Source organism: Rhincodon typus, chromosome 5, assembly GCF_021869965.1.
Source record: "Rhincodon typus isolate 14 chromosome 5, sRhiTyp1.1, whole genome shotgun sequence".
Taxonomy (NCBI): Eukaryota; Metazoa; Chordata; class Chondrichthyes; order Orectolobiformes; family Rhincodontidae; genus Rhincodon; species Rhincodon typus.
This window is the reverse complement of record NC_063336.1, coordinates 62,007,872-62,033,373: the sequence shown is the minus strand read 5'-3', so window position 1 is coordinate 62,033,373 and position 25,502 is coordinate 62,007,872. Positions and strand designations below refer to the sequence as shown.

The window sequence follows — 25,502 nt, the reverse complement described above, 5'->3', positions numbered from 1 at the left end:
GATGGAGTACAATGTTGATAAGTGTGAGGTCATCCATTTTGGTAGGAATAACAGCAAAATGGACTATGTTTTAAATGGTAAAAAATTGCAGCACACTGCTGTGCAGAGGGACTTGGGTGTACTAGTGCATGAATTGCTAAAAGTAGGATTGCAGGTGCAGCAGGTAATTAAAAAGGCAAATGGAATTTTGTCTGCCATTGCTCGAGGGATGGAGTTTAAAAACAGGGAGGCTATGCTGCAGCTGTATAGGGTCCTGGTGAGGCCACACCTGGAGCACTGTGTGCAGTTTTGGTCTCCTTATTTGAGAAGAGATATACTAGCACTGGAGGGGGTGCAGAAGAGATTCACTCGGTTGATTCCAGAGTTGAGAGGGTTGGATTATGAGGAGAGACTGAGTAGACTGGGATTATACTCATTGGAATTCAGAAGAATGAGGGGAGATCTTATAGAAACATATAAGATTATGAAGGGAATAGATATGGTGGAGGCAGGGAGGTTGTTTCCGCTAGCAGGTGAAACTAGGACTAGAGGGCATCGCCTCAAAACAAAGGGAAACAGATGTAGGACTGAGGTCAGGAGGAACTTCTTCACCCAAAGGGTTGTGAATCTGTGGAATTCCCTGCCCAGTGAAGTGGTTGAAGCTACCTTGCTGAATGATTTTAAGGCAAGGCTAGATAAATTTTTGAACAGTAAAGGAATTAAGGGTTATGGTGAGTGGGCGGGTAAGTGGAGCTGAGTCTCAAAAAGAGCAGCCATGATCTTATTGAGTGGCAGGGCAGGCTCGAGGGGCCGGATGGCCTACTCCTGCTCCTAGTTCTTATGTTCTTATGTTCTTATGTTTCTGACCTAAGTTTCTCACTCGAAAACCAAATGCTTAATCCAATTATGTTATGGTCACTATCCCTGAGAGGATCTTTTATTTTGAGATCAATTTATTAAACCTGCCTCATTACAGAATGCCAGATCCAAAATAGCCTGATCACTGGTGGGATCCACAACATATTGTTCTCGGAAACTGTACTGGATATACTCTCTGAACTCTACCTCATGGCTACCTCTGCCAATTTGATTTTCCCAATCTGTATGAACATTAAAGTCACCCATAATTAATGTACTGTGTTTCAAATATGCCTTCATTATTTCCTGATTTATTCTGTTCTAAGTGCTGCTACAGTTAAGGGGCCTATAGACTATACACGTGTTTTTTTCCCCTTGTTATTTTTTATCTCCACCGACACAGATTTGATATCTTCCACTCCATGATCATTTCTTGCTGTAACACTTCTACAATCTCTTGTGTACAAAGATGCCCCATCACATCTTCCTTCCTGACCTTTTGAAAATCACATATCCCCGAATATTTAGTTCCCAGCTTCTATCTCCATGTAACCATGACGTACCCATTAACTTCTGTTTGGGCTGTTAATTCATTCATGTTGTTCCATATACTACGTGCATTTAAGTAAAGAGCCACGCATTTATCTTTCTGCCATTTTCCCCCTTAGACCCAATTTGCTACATAAAAATATAAACATGCTTGCACACTCTGTCCATTCCTGTCCCACTCTGGATATCATTATGAAAATAACTGCACTGAAAGGTCACTATATTCTTTTGCTTTGTGAGGCTATGATTTCCATCTCCCGAACCCTCTCTATTTCATTTAAAACCGTCTCTACAGTCCTATTTATTTAATTTGCCAGGACAATGGTTGCAGCAAAATTCAAGTGAAGCCCAACCCAACAGGACAGCTCCCTACTACCCCAGCAGTGATGCCAATGCCCCACAAACTGAACCACATTCCATCCACACCAATCTGTGAGCCATGCATTCAACTCCTTGACTTTATTTACCTGATGCTAGTTTGCCAGTGGCCCAGGTCGTAATCTTGAGATTATTCCCTTGGAAGTTCTGCTTTTTAGTTTAACAACTAACTGTTCAAAATCTTTTCCATTTTATTAATGTCATTTGTGTCAAAATTGACAGCAACAAGTGGATCCCTCCCCTCTATCTCCAGGGTCCCATCCAACCACAGGAGATATACTTAACCCTGGAACCAGGCATGCAGCACTGCCTTTGGGACACATGTTCACAGGGAGCCCAATCACCAGTAAATTGTTTTTAAACATTTAGGAGATGTGGGCCTCACTGGCTAGCCCAATATTTATTCCATTCCCACCTGCCCTTGAGAAGTTGGTGATGAGCTGTCTTTTTGAACTACTGCACAGTGGCTCAGTGGCTGGTACTGCTGCCTCACAGCACCAGGGACATGGGTTTGACTCCACCTTCAAGAAACTGTCTGTGTGGAGTTTGCATGTTCTTCTCATGTCTGCTTGGGTTTCCTCCAGTTTCCTCCCCCCAGTCCAAAGGTGTGCAGCTTCGGTGGATTGGCCAGGCTAAATTGTCCATAGTGTCCAGGGACATGCAGGCCAGTTGGATTTGGAAATATGTATTGGTTTTAAAAGGCAACATTAGTTACTTCAGCTGGGAATTAATTCCATACACACTGAATATAAAGCTTTGCTTGGGGTACTGTGGATTTTATTTTGCTATCCTTTAGATCTGCTATTACAGTGGGGTGGAGGGGTGTCTGGGTAGTATGCTCTTTGGAGGGTTGGTGTGGACTCGATGGGCTGAATGGCCTACTTCAACACTGTAGAGATTCTATGATTCTATGCTGCAGTCCATTTGGTTCATACACATACACAATGCAGTTAGGAAGGGAGTTTCATTACTTTGACTGAGCGACAGTGAAAGAATGGTGATATATTGCCAAGTCAAGATTGTGAGTGACTTGCAGAGGAGCCTGCAAATATTTCAGCCTTATCTTTTGCATTGATGTGCTGGGCCCCAATCATTGAGAATGGGGATGTTTGTAGACTCTCCTCCCTTCAGTGACTTGGTTAATTGTCCATCATTATTCACAACCAATGTAATGAGAAGTAATTGGAAAATCTCTAATTTGAATACATTTAGAAGTTAAATTGTATTAAAAATATAAAGTATGAATGAAGAATATGATTTTGCTTAGAGTGTGTTGCAAGTGAGTGACAGATTAAATAGTTAGGAAAATGACAAACTATGCAGGTGAAGTATGAGCAGTTGATCATCTCAATGTTTTGATGTCTGTAGGCTTGGCACATTTAAACCAGTTTGATTCAGCTGCAAGTGGCATTTGTCAAGAAGAGTTTATTTGATTTCACTTTGTCACCTATTTTCCACTCCTGGCAAATATCATGTGTAAAATGGATGAGTATTTATGATCAAATGATTTGAACTGAAGTCTTAATAAGCATCATTTTACTCCGTTGTACAATGAACTAGTTTATCTAGTCTAACCAATAACAAAATGGTGAGAATTAAATGACATGGGCATGGGTGTGTCTCTGTGTGTGTATGTGTGAGTGTGTGTGTCTCACTCCCATACCTACAATATTTGACACACTCAATTTGAATATGCTGCCAGGTTCTAGTAGCACTATTTTTGGGGGAGGTTCATAGATGAAGAAATTACCGCAAATCCAAATTTTCAGTTGTTACAACTTAGGGAATGAATATGATATATTTTAGCAAGGTGAAAAATACCAGCAATAATTATTGCCTGCCATCTTGTAGTTTAAGGTGGCCTTTAGGAATTGTCCTCACACTTTCTCAAATATATCTCAATGAAAAAGTGGCTCTAAACATTGCAAATAATAAAGAACAATAACACCAATGAGTATTTAGTTACACCGTCTTGAATTGGAAAGAAAGTACACAAAATGGTTATGAAACAGTGGTGGTTTGAATTTGCAATAATTTTTATGTAGAAGCTAAAAAAATGCTATGATCAAACAAACTGCAAGTTCAACAGGAAATTCCAGCTGGTTCAGTTTATTAGCATGAAATACAAAATGATTCAAGTGCTGAAACTACTGTTTCCATTTTGAGTTTTATTTTTGTTTCCCTGTATTATAATTCATGAGATTGTTACTGATATGTAATAAACAGCACATGTGACAATATATGTTCCACTACAATCGCAGTACTGAAAGGTTTTCAGTCTGATTTTGCCTTGTGCTCTATTTAACCATGGTGAAGTAAAATACTGTGCCGATGCAAAAATCATCATATATAGTTTCCACCCAAGGTTAAGTCAAGGCCAGCAACATATTTGAGGGAAACAATGAACTGCTTTGGTACAGTTACTTATAAATAATTATCATTTTTCAGAGTCTCTGGTGCAGTGCAGTACCCAACATAAAAAATGCAGGCTGTAACTTGAATAGCTAGGTTTCAAGCAGAGCAAAAACCTGAGCTTGGGCTTCTTCGAAGTGCTGATGGCCCCAAGCAAAGGTGACAGTTCCCCTGTGGGCCCTAATGATTACAAATCATCTGCTGCGACAGAATGCTTGCCCTACTCATTTGCTTTTGCGTGCTTCTGCACAGCATTTTCCATTACCTCTCTGCTCTATTGCTTCACACCAGTGAAAAACATTTCAAGTCAAATTCCAGAGCAGCTTAAACCACCGCCACCCCCCGCCCCTCTACATACGTACATAGGTATTCACAAAAATGTATTTTCTGACATTTTAACGTGAACTAAAATGATAAAAAGACAAATGGCGGAGGGTTAGTATACAGGAGGCAGAGTGGTTGGGGTCTGACAGCAAGTTTATTTCTTTCTGCATGTTAATTGCACAGATGTGTAAAGCCATGTGAGAAGTGATTCCCCAAAACTGAAATGTGAATCGAGGTGCAGCCAACCGCTATTTCGGCATAACCTGAAGCTGTTTGGAAGAGAGAAAAAAATTGATTTGAAAGTGGCAGTATAAATCAAAACATAAGAATAATCAAGCACAAGGCAGGCATGACACTTGATGGGGCGGATGAAATCAGTTTTGAGTTTCATTCATCCTCTCTTCAGTTGGGGGTTTGGCAACGACTCAGTGCATATGACTGAGACCAGTTTTAAAACTTCCAAATAAAAACCGAAAGAACAGCGGATGCTGTAAATCAGGAACAAAAACAAAAGTTGCTGGAAAAGCTCAGCAGACCTGGCAGCATCTGTGCAGAGAAATCGGAGTTAACCTTTCGGGTCTGGTGACCCTTCCTCAGAATGGTTCTACTCCAGTTCTGCGGAAGGGTGACTGGACCCAAAACGTTAACTCTGGTTTCTCTTCACAGATGCTTTAAATATTTTTTCTGTGTTTTTACACGTCTGTGTTTTTAAGAAAGAGGAAAAGGGAATATAATTAGTTGGACAGTTGCAAATCACCTTGAAATTTCCGATCAGCAGTTTTATGATAATTTGCAAACCCGACAAATTTAATGGACTGGGTGCAAAAAACAAAAAAAAATCCACCTAATAAACACTTTGACCTCCACAGTACAAGGAATTGATCTTCTTTCGCTTTTAATGTGAAACCAATTCACTAATGAGCTGACATCACAACTTGTTTCCTACTTTAAAAATATTCTGAGTGTAGTTCATATTTAGAAAACATCAATAGACGTTAACGTTGTAGCAAATGGGGTCGGAAAAGTTGCCTGCCATCCATCACCACTGACAATTTACCTGATACCTCTTCCCAGGCGCTAATGTGAGTATTGCATCAGTTTGGAGTGGGTTCCAACTCCCCCTTCAATCACACCACACCACACGGGCCAAAACTCTGTGTAATTTTACATCCCAGTTATGAATGAGAGACCGTCAGTGTCAAGATGAGACGCTGTCGTTTGTACGTCCGCACTGTCTGGAGATTCGGTCTGCTAACTTTGCTGATGGCTGTGCATATTGCACACATGAGCATTGAGAGAGGGAGAGGGGATGAGTTGGTGAGTGCACAGTCCGCCAGCAGAGGACGCTGTGCCCTCCTCCTGCCCTGAGTGAATGGATGGGTGACGTCAGGGCTGGCCGGGGGCTGCTCTCGCTGTTACAAAGTATTGATGTGGAGGGGAATGTATCGGTTGGGCTCAGGGAGCACCGAGCTGGAGTGAGGAGGCAGAGACAGAGCTATAAAAAAAAATAACCAAAAACAAAATCTGCAGAAGTACGACTGGAACATTATGAATGCAGTGCCCTTTGTGCTTTTGCTGTTGTTGTATGAAACTTGTGGCAGTGCCGCTGTGGAATTCTCTTCGGGTGAGTCTCACTGTTCTGGGGAGTAGCAACTTTTTTTTACACCCGGATCCTCCTCCTCAAGGTGTATAAGTGTGTGTGTGTGTGTGTCCCTCCGGGCCCCTGGCTGTTGACGGCTAGAATCCTGTTTCTAATTGGACTCGGAAACAACAAGCAAAAGCTATGAATTCACCAACTAATGAGAATATATTTGTTAGTTTTGTTCTTTGGGAAGGGGTGAGGTTTGCTCAGCTGTGGTGGTTTGTTGAGGGAGCCGGTGAGAGCCAGGGCAACGCGGCTTGTTGAATGTGAGCAGTTAGTTGATCAGTGCGTCGGCGAGGTCGGCGGCTGAGCTTCGAAGTTTGTTTTAAAATTCTCTTTCGTGTCAGGCAGAATGAAGGAACACTTTTTGTTGTTGTTTGAGTGCTGATTTATTGCCGTATTCTTCTGTTTTTAGTGGAAATGTGGGGAAATGGGGAGGCTGTGTAAGGTTAGCCAGTTGGTGTAAGGTGAAGTGGCTTTGACTCCGGGTTTTAAATCGAGCGGGTACGTCGTTACAAACGGCCACAAAGTCCTATTCCCCCTTTTTGTTATTGTGTCTGTAGGTATTTGTCTTGTCTTGCTCCCCATTGCAGGATATACGCAGAGATAAATATTTTTGTATTCGTCTAATATTCAGCCCACTTTTTAAGGAATAACATTTACACCTAAACAGGACATAAAGCAACTGGTTACTTTTCGAATCCAGTTGTAATTAATCCAGCTTTAATTTAGCCGACCTCACTCCTTTGGTAAAATAAGTTTGCAATGAAAAGCGAGGGGGAAGGTGGCGTGTCTCAGGACAATAGGTATGTCCTAGTGGTATGCAATTTAAAATGGAGTACCTTAGTAATGAAAAAGTACGAGCAAACACTCATTGATTTCCTGGTAATTTTACACCCAGGGAAAGTTGCTGTCTTTCTGTTCAACAACAGTACAGTGCTTTCATTGTAATTCTTTAGTTAGTGTGAAAGGCATATCCTTTCCTCCTGGTTCACAGACAATAAAATCCAAACTTGTTGTTGCTTGAATGCGGCACCTAACAATTAGTATCCTAGTAAAGGGAGGGTGGAGAAACTAGATGGAAGGAGTGGGAGGTGAGACGAACCATGTTTCAAGTATTCTTGAATTTATTTTTGCAATTCCCAGAGTGATGGTTAAAATCACTCCTTCCTGCAACTGAGTGGGTTAATTAACATTACAGTATGTGTAATGCAATTTATTCTTTCCTCAAAGCCTATTGCTCAGAGGAGTGTTAGATGCCCCACCAAAAAAAACTCTTAACAATTACTGCAAAATCAGTCTCAAACCTGTTTTGCAATGTGAAACTGAAGACTTTCTCCATACTGATCCAGGACTTGGCCAAATAACTGGCAAACCTGTAATATATTGCAATTCTATACAGTGAACATTCCAGTTTGTTCAGTGATGTATTGTCATTTGGAATGTTGTCAGATCATAAAAAACTCAACAATTCTTGTGCATGATTTCAATTGCAGGCACATTTAGGCCACAATATTCTCAAAAAACACAGGTTATGAGGGCGGAGAGTTGAATGTTCAGCACAATTTAAAAACGCATGCCATTTTTAAGTACAGTATCAATACAGGAATGAAGACTTCTTGATGTGTGTCTCCTAAATGATAAGCAATGCAATCTATTATAATCTCAGATACTCAAATTGATATTGGAGGCACAAAGTTTTATCAAGATGGAATAATTTAGTGGCTATTGAACGTGAATACTGTACTCTGCGAGTCCAAAAATTATTTTGTTTGTTAGAGTGCAGGATTATTTGTGAATGGTTGCACAATGCAGCAAATATGGCAAGTCTGATCATCAAGTTGCAACATGTGTTTTGTTAACAATGAGTGAAATAAGTAAATACTTTAGTTGCATTAGAAAAGATAAACATCATGCAGAAGAATTTTTTTCCATTGTGTTACCCTGTGTCAGCAGCTTTTGGGAGATATCAGTTCTTTTCTTTTGCTCTCTATAATGGCACTTCACTGTATGCATGAAGGAGGAACAGTAGGCTGTTTAGCCCATCGAGCCTGTTGATAATATCACGGCTGATCAGATTTTGACCCCAACTCTTAGTTAATTGACCCTATAACATGTGATTCCTTCGTCATAGAGTTGTACAGCACGGAAACAGACCCTTTGGTCCAACTCGTCCTTTCCAAACAAATGTCCTTAAGTTAATCTAGTCCCATTTGCCAATAATTGGCCGACAACCCTCTAAACCCTTCCTATTCATGTACCCATCTGGATGCCTTGAAGTGTGCGAGCCTCCTCCACTTCCTCTGACAGCTTATTCCACGCACGCACCACTCTCTTCATGAAAACATTGCCCCTTGGGTCCTTTTTAAATCTTTCCCCTCTCACCTTAAACCTATGTCCTGTAGTTTTGGACTCCCTTACCCTGGGAAAAAGACCTTGGCTATTTACCCTATCTATGCCACTCACGATTTTACAAGGCCACTCCTCCTCCTTCGATGCTTAAGGGAAAATAGCACCAACCCATTCAGCCTCTCATTATTGCGCAATCCCCCAAACCCTGGCAACATTCTTGTGAATCTTTTCTGTACCCTTTCAAGTTTAACAACATATTTCCTATAGCAGGGAGGCCAGAATTGAAGTGGGGTTAGGCCTCCCTAACCTGTCCTTCCTCCCACCTATCCCCTCCTCCCACCCCCATCTCCTGCCTACTAACCTCATCCCACCCCCTTGACCTGTCCGTCCTCCCTGGACTGAGCTATCTCCTCCCTACTTCCCCACCTACACTCACCTTTACTGGCTCCATCCCCGCCTCTTTGATCTGTCTGTCTCCTCTCCACCTATCTTCTCCTCTATCCATCTTCTATCCGCCTCCCCCTCTCTCCCTATTTATTTCAGAACCCCCTTCCCCTCCCCCATTTCTGAAGAAGGGTCTAGGCCCGAAACGTCAGCCTTCCTGCTCCTCTGATGCTGCTTGGCCTGCTGTGTTCATCCAGCTCTACACCTAGGCCAGAATTGAACGCAGTATTCCAGAAGTGGCCTAGCCAATGTCCTGTACAACCGTAACATGACATCCCAATTTATATTCTCAAAGCACTGACCAATAAAGCCAAGTGTACAAAATGTCTTCTTCACTACCCAGTCCACCTGCGACTCTGCTTTCAAGGAACTGTGAATCTGCAGCCTAAGGTCTCTTTGTTCGGCAACACTTCCCAGGACACATTAAGTGTATAAATCCTGTGCTGATTTGCCCTACCAGAATGCAGCACCTCACATTTATCTAAATTAAACTCCATCTGCCACTCCTTGGCTCATCTAATCTGTTGAGAATCTGTCTAACTCAGCATTAAAAATATTCAATGACCATGCCTTCACCGCTTGCTAGGGAAGAGAATGCCTCCAACTACTCTGCAACAAAGAATTATGTCTCCTTATCTTTGTTTTGAATGGAAGACCCCGAATTGTTGAACCCTATCTCCTTGTTATAGCCGGTTTCCTGAGGGGCAGCATTCCCCATATTCACCCTACCAAGTTTCTTACGTAACAATAAGATTACCCCTCAATGTTCTAAACTCCAATGGGTACAGGTCCGACCTATTCAAACTTTGTCCATAAGATAACTCCTTCATTCTGGGAATGCTGTGCATCGCTAATAAATGCTTTGGGTAGCACACTGTTTGCAGAGTCCTTTTGATTCAGGAGAGTTCTTTGATATTTCAGAATTATAGTCCTCGATTCAAAATGTCTGTTTCATTTTGGGTTCAATTTTTGAGATTGGATGCTACCTTCTGTTCCGTATATTGGTTTCTTGGCTGCTTTTGGCAGTAGGATTATGCTGAAGAAATGTGTATCTGTTTATGCATACATGTGTGTGGTGAGACACTGGCCAAGGGATGGAGAGGTAAGATGGCAGATGTTATGTGTATTTGAGTAAAGCCCAAGCCCAACTTGTATAAAAGCTTTGCCACGTCTAATTAATGACTCAAACTGAGTACTTGTCTTTAAGATGTAAGTCCTGGAAGATTTGAATATGGCATGTCAAACATACCAATGGCCAGAACAATTAGCATCAAAATCTGTTATTTGGAACACTGAAGTGGACTGAAAATATTGCAGCAGACCTAGGGGACCATAAGCACTTTTTAAATACATGCAGTTACAATTGACTGAGGCAATAAATGATTGTGCCCAAGGAGTCCAAAATAAATTGTAAGTTTCATCCAGCATCTCTGCTCAGTAAGTTGATTTAAGGAAAATGACTTGGTCATCGAAATGAACAGCATGGAAACTGACCCTTCAGCCCAACTCATCCATGCCGACCAGATATGCTAAATTAATCTAGTCCCATTTGCCAGCATTTGGCCCATGTACCTCCAAACACTTCCTATTCATATACCCACCCAGATGCCTTCAAATGTTGTAATTGTACCAGCCTCCACTACTTCCTCTGGTGGTTCATTCCATACATGCACCACCCTCTGCGTGAAAATGTTGCCTTTTAAATCTTTCCTCTCTCACCTTAAACCTGTGCCCTCTCGTTCTGGACTCCCCTACCCTGTGGTAAAGGCCCTGGCTATTCACCCTATCAATGCCCCTCATGATTTTATAAACCTCTATAAGATCACCCCTCGGCCTCCAATGCTCAGGGAAAGTTGTCCCAGCCTATTTAGCCTCTCCCTGTAGTTCAAATCCTACAACACTGGTAACATCCTTGTACATCTTTTCTGAACCCTTTCAAGTTTCACATTATCCTTACTATAGCAGGGAGACCAGAATTGAAAGCAGTATTCCAAAGTTAGCCCAACCAATGTCTTGTACAGCTGCCACATGACCTTCCAACTCCTACACTCAATGCACTGACCAATACAGGCAAGTCTATTAAACACCGCCATCACTACCCTGTCTACCTGTGAAGAAACGAAGAAACTATGAACCGGGACCTCAATGTCTGTCTGTTCAGCAACACTCCCCAGGGCCTTACCATTAATTATACAGGTCCTGGTCAGATATGCCCTACCAAAATGCAGCACCATACGTTTATCTCATTTAAACTCCATCTGCCACTGCTCAGCCCATTTGCCCATCTGATTAAGGTCCTGTTGTATTCTGAGATAACCTTCTTCTCTTTCCACTATACCACCAATTTTGGTGTCATCTGCAAACTTACTAACCATACCTTCTATGCTTAAATCCAAATCATTTGTATAAATGAAGAAAAGCAACGGAGCCAGCACTGTTTCTTACAGCTGGTCAGAGGCCACCAGTCTGAAAAACGACCCTCCACCACCACCACCACCACCCTCTGTCTCCTACCTTTGAGCCAATTTTGAATCCAAATGGCTAGCTCTCCCTGTATTCCATATGATCTAACCTTGCTAACCAATCTACTGTGCGGAGTCCATGTAGACAATGTTCACTGCTCTGCCTTCATAAGTTGTCTTCGCCACTTCATCAAAAAACTCAATCAAGATGTTGATTGTTGAACTTTCGAGGGAGAGGAGTAAAGGCATTCTATTATTAGTTATCAGAGAAATCAATAGTTAGGGGGACTGATAACTTCCTGTTCAAGAAGATGCGATTGCTTCACACGATATATGTTCCACCTGGTACCAGACTAAAGGAAAGTGCAAACCAGCTGAAGAAGAGATACTAGAGAGGGTTGGATGAGTCAGTGGATGTGTCGAAGAAAGGTTTCAGTGATTGTGATTCATGTTGGAACTAACAACAAGGGAAAGAATACACAAGTTTCTATTTGGAGAGTGTCAGCAGCTGAATTAATTGAACAGGACCGTGGAATTGTCATTTCTCGATTAATACCTGAGCCATGTGCAAATTTGCCCGAGAATAGTATGCATGAACATTAAGAGATGTGAAGAACAAGGGGCACTTAAGCCAACACTGAGACAGGGAGGAATGTATTTCTGAAGAAGAGTCTAGGCCCGAAACATCAGCCTTCCTGCTCCTCTGATGCTGCTTGGCCTGCTGTGTTCATCCAGCTCTACACCTTGTTATCTCCACCTAAACCAAGCTGAGATCAGGAATCTAATGAAAACAAGGCAGTTGTGGGATTTTATGCCAATACATTGGCAGTAAGAGCAGGCTTCAGCTGGAAAACGTGGCCTAAATATCCATTCCAAAACACAAGGCAAAGCATATTGTACTTGAAATACAGCAGGCACAAGAAAACTTAGGGGAAAGAATTAAGAACTGTTCCATCGGGGTACTTGGCCTATGGCCTTACTATAGCCTTGGCCTAAACGTGGGCAGTTCTTTAACTGAGCTTGGAATGAATACCATTGACATGCAGTTGTGGTATCAGAATTGTTGTAAGTGGGAATCAGCTGGCCGGGAATCTTCACTGGTTGGAATTTTAACAAGCAACCAAGTAGAATGATCATATATGTTGGACATGACAATAGACATTGAAGTATAGTTATTTCATCAACCTGTTTTGACATGTGACACACATCTGGGGCCTGAACTGTCTGAACCAGAGAGATAAACACATTACCACTTTGCCACAAGTCCCTCTTGCATGAGTTTTAGGATAATGTACTTGGCTTAATCATCTTCAATGGTTTCATCAATAATCTTCCTTCCATCATAAGTGCACAAGCAAGGATGTTTGCTGATTGCACAATGTTCAGTTCCATTCATATCTTATTAGACACTGAGTGGAATTCTACATTCACATGCACCAAGCCCAGGACTACATGCAACCTGATAAATGGTAAGCAATATTTACACTACACAAATGCTAGGCAGTGTACAATCTCCAATGATAGAGAATTCAACGAACTTTCCATGACGTTAAATTATATTGGAAATGCTGAAGCCCCCATCAATAACATTCTTGGGGAGGCTGGTGGAAACTGAACTTCTCGGGAAACAACCATATAAGGTCTGTGGTTACAAGAGGAGGTCAGGCTGACAATTTTGCAATGAGTAGTGCACCTTCCCCCTTCTCAAAACCTGTCCACCATCTACAAGGCACACGTCAGGAGTTTGATCGTTAAATACTGTTATGGATCAGACCAAACCCCCTCAAAATATATTAAAACAATAGACTAGACCCTAACTTTTTCTTGTTTTAGAGGTAAGTGTAAGATGTTGCATTCCAGATGCAATTGGATTGGTCAAACTACTCGACTTCAAACAAAACACACTTTATTTTTACACTACCGATTCAAATACAGTCAAAATAGAAAGAAAAGAAAAGAATTGGCTTACCTGTACCTCTATCAAAATGCTTAACAAAATAATCTATATATTTACTGTTCCAGTTTAGTAACATCCCACAAACACATCTTTGGCAAAGGCAAATTTAGTAAAATAGATTGTCTCACATGCAATACAAGTCAAAGTACCCCTCTTAAAGTCATAGTACACTTCACTTGCCTGGTTTGAGAGCAACTCCAACAACACAGAGCTTGACTACAGTGAGAACAAAGCAGCCCAGTTGATTGGCATCCCACCCCCCACCCCCTTCAATATTCATTTCTCTGTTACCGAAGTACAATGGCAGTAGTGCACCTTGTCCAAATTGCAATGCAATAATTGGCTAATCTTCCCTCATTACCTTCCAAACATGCAACTTCTGCCATCTAGAATGCCAAGGGACTCATGGGAACATCACAACCTGCAAGTTCTCCTCCAAGCCAATTGGCATCTTGCCTCAGAGGCTAATGGAACTCTCTGCCAGCACTGTGGATGTATTTCTGCCAGATGGACTGCTGTGGTTGAGAAAAATGACTGCTAACCACCTTTACCACAAGCACGGATAGGGGAAAAATGCTCAGGCTTTGCCACTTACGCTCACTTCTCATGAAAGAATAAAATATTCCATGGACAAACAAACATCAGAACCAAACGATAGGTTAGCATGTGTAGTCCAAATAATTCTGAATAAAAATTTTAAGTTCAAGGAATAACTTGATTTGCCTGCACAAATTCAGCTTGTCAGATGTGCCATGGTGGTCAATACTGATGCATGGCTGCATTGTCAACCCTGGGAACTAAGTGTACCACATTACAGGATCTACAGAAAGGATGGGATAATGGTAGAGGGAGAGAAGTCACTTAAATGATTCTGGATCGAAGCATTTCAATGAGGGGGTACAGTGGGGAAGGGAGCAGACAGAGGGAACATTTTTAACTTTAAAACAGAGAGGTGGTTGGGAATTATGCTCTTGGTAGCAGCACGGAAATGGTAGACTATACAAATGCAGCAAAGAGGCAGGTATAGGTAAGGCAGAATGATATTAACGGAATTCTATAATTTGTTGAAAGATTGGAATAAGATTGACTAATGTCAGAGGGAATTTCTTGTGTTTAGAGCAGTTTTCTGCAACAATATTCATCGGCACCACCAAGGAGGAAGGCCAGCTTTAGCTAACAGTGTACAAACATTTCTCTGATGTCGATCGTAACTTGATTGAGTTCGTTACAGCATTTGAAAGGCAGAAGCATAAAACAGCTGCCCAGATTTTAGACTTGGGTGATATTGACTTCCACATGATGAGAAAGAGGAAACTGCAGATCTGTTCATGGATGAAATGACAGATCATCAGTGGGAAGTGTTTAAGGAAAAAATTAATATGTTGCAGAACCAGTTTATACCTCTAAGGGACAAGAGCTTTACTTGCCGTTTTTGCAAAAAAAGGGATGATTAAAGAGGTAAGGGACGGTGTAAAACTCTAAGAAAAGACAAATGCAAATACTTGCTCACATTCTGGTCACGGAGAGATTTGGAGATCGGCATAGGGTGGCAAAACAGTTTGAAAGAGCAACAGAAGGGGTCTATGGGAGAAATTTTGAGAGCGTGATACGTTTTTACAATTAGGTTTGAGGGGTGGGATTCTTGAAGACTGACAGCAATGATACAGTCAGTGAAAATAAGGAAATGCTGGACGTGAAATATTTGCATGCATCACTATTTGCTGTTGAAAAAGAGTTTGACATAACCAACACTGACAAAAATAACATTGAATCAGATGTTCAGCAAAATTAAAGGAAGCAAATTAACAATAATAAAGAAAATATTGGGACTAAAAAAAATCTTCCATATTTGATATATCCCAGGACCAGATGGTTTCCATCCAACGTTTTAAAGGTGATAGGTTAAAAACATTGCAAATGTCCTAACTATAATCTTAAAATAAAAACAGTTTGGGATCTATACATTTTGTTTGAAAATTACACATCTCTGTACTATATGAGAAAAGTGACACGGGGATACCATGGAATTATAGACCAGTTAGCCTAATATCTAGTTGTTGGGAAATTACTAATCTACAATTCAACACAGTGAATTAATGCTTTGACATATTAGCTGATCGGGACTACCAGCACGGTACTGACTGGGAATGTCTGATGTGCCTGATTGTTCACTTTTCATCTCTGCAAAAAAAAAATCAGAGGATTTCTATGGATATTCTGTGTGAATATTCAGAATGCATTTGAAAGCCGTGTCATAGCTTCCAAGTTGAAGTTGCACCTGTGTTTATACAATTTGTTCTTCATTTTTTTTCATAAAATCAATTCACCTTAACCTGGGCCATTGGTGAGTTTCAAATTAACACCATCTCAGAGACTGTAATTTGAAGGTAGTGTCATATTCGAGTAATTTATTCTTTACAGTCTCCATATTTGTATGAAGAAAATATATTTAACCCACAAGTTCTAAACATGCACTTCTGCTTTGAAAATCAGTCTCATAAGTGACTGAGAGCTCAAGCTGCAGATCATGGAATTGAAGGTCAACAATCGACCTGGTTAGGAAATTGGCTGAGTGTAGGCGATAGAGTAGGGATAATGGCGGGCAATCCAATTGGCAAAATATGACTAATGTTCCTCAAGGATCAGTGTTGGTGTCAGAACTGTTAACTAAGTTTTTAATAACTTGGATGATGGGATAGAAAATCATTTAATCCCAGTTTAGACAGAAGCATGAAACTGCAAGGATATATTAAAAGATTAAGTGGGAAAAAATGTAGAAAAGGTTGGATCAGCATACTAGTCTAATGATGACTAATTTGAAACAGTGGAGTTCTGTGTACTGTACAAAGATGATTAAAATATCAAGAACTGAGAAAATAATCAAAAAGGCCAATGGAATGCTCATCTTTATTTCTAAATGTATTGAATGCAAAATATTGGAAGTTATGCTACAGCTATATCCCTGCATATATGAAACAAAGGTTAGAACATACCTCATGAAAGATATGTTGCACTTGGAGGGACAAAGTGCAGTTTAGTTTTATGAGTGATTCCTGGACTTCCAAGTGTTAAATTATAAGGAGAAATGACACACTAATGTTGTATTCTGTGGAATTTTGAAGGTTTGGTGATTTAATCCAAGTTTTTAAAGAATGAGAAACCGAAAGTAGATAGAGAGAAACTATTTCTGCTGTTTGGAAAATCTAGGACAAGATGTGTGTTTAAAAGTTGATGCTGCATCAAGTTAGCAAGCACTTTATATAAGCAAATGGTGTTAGTTGTTTGGAACTCTTCTCCGCAAATTGCAGTTGCTACTTGAACAATTGTGTGTTTTACATCTGTGATAGCTTTAGTTAACAAAAATCTATCGAGCTATGGGGCAAAGTCACCATTTGGCATTAGGTCACAAATCAGCCATGACCTCACTGCCTGGCATAACAGGCAACAGGAGCTAAATGGCATACTCGTATTCTTAGGCGAATATAAATTGAAGCAGGAGTAGGCCATTTGTTGTCTTTTTACATTCTTGCCTGCATTGATGCAACAAATAACTTCAGTTTCTCCAGGCTAGGGAATACAATTGGTTGCCATTGAGCTCCACTGGGAATTCTGCAAGCAGTCAGAATATTATTGGGATTGATGATCAACCTGTGGTTCACTAGCCCACTGATGCTATTTTCTTGGGTTACACTGGAGAATGGCTACTTAAGGACAAAGTGCTTCGACCTTTTCTTTGATACCATTCTAGCAAAGAGCTAAAACTTTTTTTAAGAAAAAGGTTTAGAAGAATTGTACTTCAAATTATCATAAACTGGCAAGAAATTTTATTTTCTATCCTCTTGTTGTAAAGCGAATTTCAGAAACTTATTGCCACTGGTGAAAAGTCCTGTATTGTTACGTAGTGAGAGAAGATTAATACTAATGATGAAGCGGCATTTCACTCTGTTGCAAGCCATTCAGATATTTTGGGTATGAATTGTAAAACTGTGTTGTGATTGTTGTTGCAGATAATTCATGTAACATGGGTCTGCTGCGGATGTTGAATTTAAAATGGAAAACATTTTTTGGAAGAATACATATTCTTAATCCAAGTAAAGAGAAACAATATGAGCAGGATGCATAATATCATTGGATGTATTCAACCATTTGCTCAGTTTCATTGCTGTGGGTGGAATTTTTTTTTTATTTCTTGTGCCAAACACAGTAAAGGATGCTAATGGGATATCTTAATTTCAATCATCTAGGTTCAGCATCAAGCATTTCAGATCAAATATTGTACAGTTAGATATTGATGTAGATTGCCAGTCTGCCTTGCACTATGAAACAAACCTATACTATACCTATGTCTTGTATTTCCCTTATTGGTCATACCAGCAACCTTGTAACTTCTCATGTCTAACTGAAATTGCTAACCAGTTTTGAATTAAGAGCAAATGTTTGCTTTTTGTCCAAATGCAGATTAGTGCTGGCCCAGTCTCTCATCTGAGACCATTTGAATTGATGAAGGAAACTTCTATTCCATTAGCTTTGACTTGGGTTGAGGCATTGTTGGTTGGGAATGAGAACATGGTGCCCTAAACCCCTTCCAATTGTACATTATTAGTAGATGCCTACTAATTTACATATAAGTGAAAATATTAAATGACTCAAGCATTCAGAAATGTATATTCCTGGAAGATTAAACTTTTTCAGTGAAATGAAATAGATTTTGAAAATTACCTGTAGGGTTATTATAATAACAAAGTTGATGTCAAATGATTTAGATGCTCAAGTCCAAACTAATTTGCTGCATTCCTGTGTTTCATTTGAAAATGCTGAAGCTATTTTTATGCAAACTGCATGCAGTATGAAATATAAAATGTGCAAAACAATATTATATTTACACTTATTTATTAAAACCTGCATTCTGCACAGTTTGTTTTTAACATTTAGAAGTATATATTGTGTCAACAATTTTTGACAGGAATTTTACTGTGGTTTTGCTAATATCAATACTAAAGGCATGCAGAGGATGAAATATAGTTAATGTTCAAGGTTATTCAGACATGGCTTGCTATTGCTGATTATAGCTCCTTCACCATTGTTTTATGTTAAAATGCAGATGCAATTGATGTTGATGCACAGCTCCTCATTTCTATGTGTTCTCTTGGCAATCTCAAAAATGCCAAGTTGAACAGCTTGCTGGCAGCTCTGACATGCAGGTAGACATCCTTACTTGAGTCACTGCAAGTGCACAACAATAACATGAATAAAAGTATGCCAAATGGTGCCAGGATGTAGCCTGGCTTTACCCTGTTGCTGATCTTCAATGCATCCGATATCACTCCAACGTCACCCGTGAAACTGTGCTTGTTCTCGTGGAATGAAATCCAGGCAGGAAGTCTATTATCCACTCCAGCTGAAAGAATCTGTCTCTGCTGACGAGATCTAAGGTTGTGATGAGATCTTTGAAGGCAATGGCATATATCAAAGTTGAGGATTTGAGAATGGACCAACTGAGAATACAAAGCTATGTGTGTTCTTGATAGCTGTGTTTACAGTAGTAAAACATGGCTAATTTATGCAAATAAGGACAAGGAGGCTAAGTAGTTTCACCCTCCATTACCTCAAATATTGGCAATGCCTAAGTGCCTAATATGTAAGTGAAGGAGTCTTACCATGTTTGCCAGTTTAGTTGGTGATGACTTCATTGGCTGGATCAGGTCAGCTAAATGAATAATGGCTGCATCTCTAAAGATGTACTGTGTAGGTAATTTGGTGTATATGAGCAGCAGAGCACCTACATCTGCACTGCAGGGATGTCTGTGAGCAGGACTTGAGATTGATTTGGCATTAGAGTCATTGACTGGAGATAAATAGGCAGGGTATGGAATGTGGAAGGAATAAACAAAGTTGATCTCTGGCCAATGATAATTTTCTCTCTCTTGCTCTTCCCCTACCTCTCGTTGCCTTACTTTTTCTCTGCTCACTTCACTCTCTCTCCCACTCTCTGCCTGCCTTTCTTCAGCTTCTCTTTGCCCACCTTGCCTGCCCTTTCCCCATTTTGATTTTCACATGGATATAAATGGACATTTTTTTACTGCTGTGTTTCCGGTGTAACAAAAAAAAAATCTAGTCATCGTGCGTGCACTTCAAGCGGAGGTATTTGCACATTGATCAGGAGTAGGAAATCTATGATTTCCTCTTGCTACTTGTGCCACTGTGGCTGCTGGTAGCACCCTGTCCATTATCAGCACATTTGAAATCTGCTAATTGGGCACACATCAGGGATTTGAACTTGGGAACTTCCTGTGTGTATGATGTCCATTGGTTGAGATGTTGGGAAGATGGAAGTCTGATTCTTTTTTCTCTCTCTGAAATAAGCACTCGCTAAACATTGTATTAATGCTTTGTATTCTGGTCCCTCCCTCGAAAGGTGTTTTTTCCTCATCAACGTTTGTTAAAGTGGCAAAAAGCTTAAATAATTTGAGTTTAGGTAAATGCATTAAATGTGTAATTTCCCCAGGTTGGCTGTGATGTGAAAATTATTAGATGCTGGATTATAGGCTTGGTTGTGTGATTCAAAATGTATTTTATATATAGTCAGAAATTATGCATCTGCTCTATAGCTTTTTAAAGGAGTTTAACAAGTCAATTGATTTGACCTTGTGTTATCTCTTTCTCTGTTAGATTGAATGCAACTTTTTATAAAACAAATTACTAGCCTTCTGTTATTTTGAAGTCTTTTGATCAAACTCTTATTGTATCTGCTGCCTTGAACATGTCTTCCTTCAGGTTAGCTGTTGTCTTTTCCTTAACCTGGAAGTTTTAAATTACATTTTATATGCCTGTTCAGTGCAGAATATACTGGACTAATAAATGGGATAGTGGATTTAGTACTGGGTTACATATATTTGACTCACTGATTTGGTTTTGAGAGGTATTTGTTTTTTCTGAACCTTATTTGATTTAGACTTCTTCAGTATTTTGTTCAGAGTTGATATAGCCTTTGAACTCCTAACGTACTGTTTACTAATCTTCAGTACTTCAGAATGATCACATTTGGTTTGAATTGCCAGTGTATTTCTCCAGGGAAGATAGGAACATATGCATAAATCATTTTTGGTTACTAGGATAGTTGATCTGTAGGAACAGGAGGAGGTCATTCAGCTCTTTGGACCTATCCTGCTGTTGATTAGGGTCCTGGCTGATCGAACACTTCAGTGTTTTTTACCCATTCTATCCCTATAATCATGTGTGCCATTGAAAACATTGGGTGGGGGGAAGAAAATGTTCAATTTCTATTTCAAATATACTCCAAAGACTGAGTTTCTACAGTTGTCTGGGGTGGAGAATTCCAAAGATTCCCAACCCTCTGATTTTTACAAAAAAATCTTGCCATCTCACTCCTTAATGGTATCCCTTATTTTTAAATTGTGCACCCGCCCCCACGCCCCCACCACCACCACCACCAGAACAGTTCTAGACGCCCCAACCAGGGGATGCATCTTAGTTGAATCTACCTTGTCTATTCCTTTAAATGCTTTTGCAGGTTTCAATGCGATCACATGCCATTCTTAAACTCCAGAGAATACAGGTCCAGTTTTCCCAATTTCTTTTCATAAGACAGTCCTGCCATCCCAGTTACAAGGTTGGTGCATGTTTGTTGCAATCTGCCACTGGCAATCATGCCTATGCTGATGTAAGGAGACCCAAACTACTCTTCATGCTTCAGGTACCATGTAACCAAGACAGCTGAAGCAAGACTTCATTTTACCTTTGCTCAAATCCTCTTTTGTTGGAAGCTAACATTCCATTAGCCTTCTTAATCGCTTTCTACACCTGCATGTTAGCCTTCAATGACTTACTGACCAGTCCCTTTGCACATCTACACTTTCCAACCCCTTGCTGTGCGTATCTGTTCTTCCTACCAAAGTAGACAGCGTCCCTCATTTTTCCACATTATATTCCATCCGCTATGTTCCTGCCTAATCATTAAGTCTGTCCAAATCTTCCAGCAAATGCTTTACATCTTCCTCACAACACCTATTCCTGTTTAGCTTTGTATCATCTGCAAATTTGTAAATATTACAGTTGGTCCCCAACTCCAAATCATTCATTTAAAATCTGAACAGAAATGAACAAAATCTGGGGCCCAAGTACCGATCCTTGTGGTGCACTATTATTCATAGTATGCAAACCTGAAAATGAGCCATTTATTTCTCACTGTTTTCTTGTCTGTTAGCTAATTGTTAATCCATGCCAATACAGTACTACTTAACATATGCTTTAATGTTGCTAACTGACCTGTATGGGACCTGATCAAAAGCTGTCTGAAAATCCAAATAAACTACATCGATTGATTCTGCTTTATCAATTTTGTTGACATCCTCAAAAAAGTTCTCAATTTCTGGAGTATGATTTTCCATTTGCAAATCCATGCTATGTCCAATCAGAGAATTTTTCTCCAAATGTTCAATTATCACATCCTTAATGATAGCATCTAGTATTTTCTTCCTACTGTTGTGTAAGGTTGACTGCTCTGTAGTTTCCTGTTTATTTTTCCTTGATCCTTTCTTAAGTAGTATGGTTGCCATTTGTGAGCTTCCAATCTGCATAAATGATTCTACAATTTATGGAATTTTTGAAGAGGATTGCCAATGCGTTGGCTCTCTTTCTAGCCAATATTTTGTGATGTAGACTATCAGGTCCTGGGAACACATCAACTTTCAGCCCCATTAATTTCTTCAGTATAAACTTGTTAATAATACTAATTAGGAAGAATTAGAAATTCAAGGCAATCACTTGACTCTAATTCTGGGATATTTCTTATATCTTCTTCAGTAAAAACAGGCACAATGCAATTGCTTAGCTTCTCTGTTTCTCTCTTCCTCATTATAAATATTCCTGACTTGGCTTTCGGTGGATCCACATTCATCTTGGCCAAATGTTTCTTTTTATGTACTTGCAGAAGCTTTTACGGTCTATTTCTGTCTGCCTGCTTACTTCAAATCTGCATTGTGTTGCCTGAAAAGGTATATTCAAAACATTTTACTTGGACATTTCTCCGCTTTGTGACAGACAAAAGGCAGAATTTAATTAAACAAACCTCTCGTTCATTTAACTCTTAAAGTACCAATACTTAAATGTTGCAACAAATGTTTCATATTACTTCTCATTTCATCTAACTTAACTTGAACTTTACCTTAACTTTAACTTAATCCACATTTAACCCAAACTATAACTTTAACTCTACAAATTTGGCTTGATCCAAATACAACCCTGATTCAAGTGAAGTAGCCAGTTTTGTTCTCCATGTAGATTTTGTCTCACAGTTCCTTGTTGCTGAAGATCACTTCAGAGTATGTGCTTCTGAAATGTGTTCTGGAAGAATTCTGCTCTGAAATTTCCTTTGTTCTGTTAACTTATCTGATCTTCTCTAGAAAAATTCCTGGCACTGAGCCAATGAGTTGAACAATTCCTGGTCATATTGTTTGATACCAGCCAATGGACTGTTTTTTTTTTAAAAAAAGCCCAAATGTTTAATGGAGACAACACAGTATGGAGCTGGAGGAACACAGCAGGCCAAGCAGCATCAGAGGAGCAGGAAAGTTGACGTTTTGGGTTGGGATTCTTCTTCAGAAATGGGAAGGGGGAAGGGAGCTCAGAAATAAATAGAGAGAGGAAGTGTAGGGCTGGGGAAGGTCGGTGGGATGGTGATAGGTTAGTGCAGGTAGGGAGTAAGGGGGATTGGTCAGTGGGAAAGGTGGGGCGCATAGGAGGGAGAGAAGATGGATAGGTTGTGTCAGGTGAAGGAGGTGGGGATGAGGGGGAGATTCGGACGTGGGATGAGGCAGGGGTTGGGGAGATTTTAAAACTAGTGAAATCCATGTTTAGATCATCAGGCTGTAGGCTCCCAAGGCGGAATATTAGGTACTGCACCTCCAGTTTGCATGTGGTGTCATTGTGGCATTGGAGGTGGCCTAGGATGGACATGTCACCAAGGGAGTGGGAGGGGGAGTTAAAATGGTTGGCGACTGGAAGGTGTTGTCCTTTGTCACATACAGAGTGCAGATGCTCTACAAAATGGTCTCTGAGTCTATGCTTGGTCTCACTGATGTAGAGGAGGCCACATCGGGAGCAGCAGATGCAGTAGACCATGTTGACAGGTGAATCCCTGTCAAACGTGAAACGTTTGTTTTGTGCCTTGGATGGAGTTGCGGGGTGTGGTGTAGGGGCAGGTGTAGCATTTCCTGCGGTTGCAGGGAAAGTGCCGGGGGTGGTGGGGCTAGTGGGGAGTGTGGAACAGATGAGGGAGTTGTGGAGAGAGTGGTCTGTAGTAGCTGGTGATCCTTCCTGCAAATGTATTTGGGAGACAGACGAAGTTTGATATTGTGCACTTTACACCCAAACCTAAGCCATGAATAAAAAGCATGAGAAACAGTTGTTCCAGTGTTCGCCTTTAGGAAGGCCACATTACTCATTTATCCATTCTGAAAACCTCAGTTTACCATTGTTTTGTTTCCTGTTGCTGAGTCAACTTGATGTCCATGCTGTCCCTATGTGTTGCACCTGTTTTGAGCTGAGCTTCCTAGAAAACTCTGCAATGGCACTCATTAATAGACTTTAAGTTTACATACACATCTCTGCATTGACTTGTCAAACATCTTGGTTCCATCATCAAAAAACTCAATTGAGTTAATTTATTCATTTTGTTTTTAACAAAACCATGATGGCTTTCCTAAATTCATCCACACTTGTCTAAATGATTTTTGATTTTATTCGAAACAATTTGGCTTAGACACTGGATTTGTCCTTAGACCCTTAAACAAATATGCAAATTTATAGTCTCCCCATTCAATATCACAGCCCAACCAGTATCTCAGCTAGCTTATTTTTTTTATTGCAACTTGCAGCATCTTCCTTGATGAAGTGAAATGCAAAGTGAGCATTACTCCTTTAGTTGCTTTTCTATGTTCACTGTTTGAGTATAGGTCTTGTTTTCAGTTCAATTGGCCTATCTGTCCTCTTATAGCCTACAGTCATGTGTGTAGACGACTTCAGGCAGTAATTTGTGATTGAACCAATTGTGTGTAGATCAGAAAATTCTGGCACCACCATCAAAAGAGCGCTACTGCTGTCATTTTGATCGAGTAATTAATGGAACAGCTGAAGATGCCTGGGCTGAACATTTTTTTCCTGAGACACACTTGCAACAACGTCTTAATGCTGCAGAGTTTGACCTTTGCTATCAATGACTTTCAGTCTTTTGCATCAGCTATAACTAGCTAGAGAAGAGTAGTCTTTTTGGACCACATTGGCATCAGATTTTCTGTTGCTTTTTGGTGGCATTTGTTAAACACAGCTTGAACACAGAGGATCCTGGTTCGTCCTTTGACAATAAGGCTGAAACAAGACAGTGCACCCGAAGAGGCAGCAAGTAAAATATAAGGGATCTGGTTGATGATACGTACTGCCCTTTACAGGATAGTTTGGAGGCATATAGCAAGAAGTTATGAGCTAATTTTCACTCGGTGAAGACTCAGCACAAGCATCACAATAAAATTCTATGAAGGAGAGTGTAGAGTAGTGATTTTTGGTTCCGTGGGCAGAATGAATGTCAAGGCAATTAGTGATGTTATCCTTATTGAGAATATTGGGCAGGAATTTTGAAAGAGAGGATGAATGAATGTGAGTTACTGCTAAATAATGTAGAGATGGGTGAATGCACATGAGAGAATGCCGAGAGGGAGAGAGGTACCTGTGGTATTATTGAAATTGAATGCAAGCCAGGGTCAGAGGTAAAGAGGAGGAAGACCAGGCAACAGAACAATAACTATTTTCAAACATAGGATAGGGTTGTGACCCAAAAGGGGAAGGTGGTATGGCTGAGTGATCAAGAGAGAATAGAAACTGAGTAATGGGCCTGAATCCAGCAGAGCAATGTACGTTCCGTGAACAATGAGCAAATCCATCAACTTGTTTCAGTTGAATTATGACACTGACATCTATCTGAATATGAAAAATGAACCAAATATACCAAGGATCAATTGAAACCTGGCAATGACTACTTGATTGGCTGAGCAATATGATGAAAGCAATCCTCAATATAGGCAGAGTTACTGTTAATTGATAACTTTCTCCCTAATGCTAAAGTGAAGTTCCC

The 25,502-nt window shown here is 40.2% G+C and overlaps 1 protein-coding gene across 3 annotated transcripts in view; it reads left to right on the top strand.

The window, feature by feature from the left end:
• The first annotated feature begins 5,825 nt into the window (after positions 1-5,825).
• The window catches only part of ptprk (protein tyrosine phosphatase receptor type K), a 542,188-nt gene continuing 522,511 nt past the window's right edge, over positions 5,826-25,502 (top strand). For 2 of the 3 annotated variants that reach the window (XM_048597193.1, XM_048597191.1), the window contains exon 1: positions 5,827-6,124. In XM_048597193.1, coding sequence (XP_048453150.1) covers positions 6,049-6,124 — 76 coding nt within the window. In that variant the 5' untranslated portion in view covers positions 5,827-6,048. Of the gene's footprint in view, positions 6,125-25,502 lie in introns of all 3 variants that reach the window. The other variant, XM_048597194.1, reaches the window with a different exon arrangement.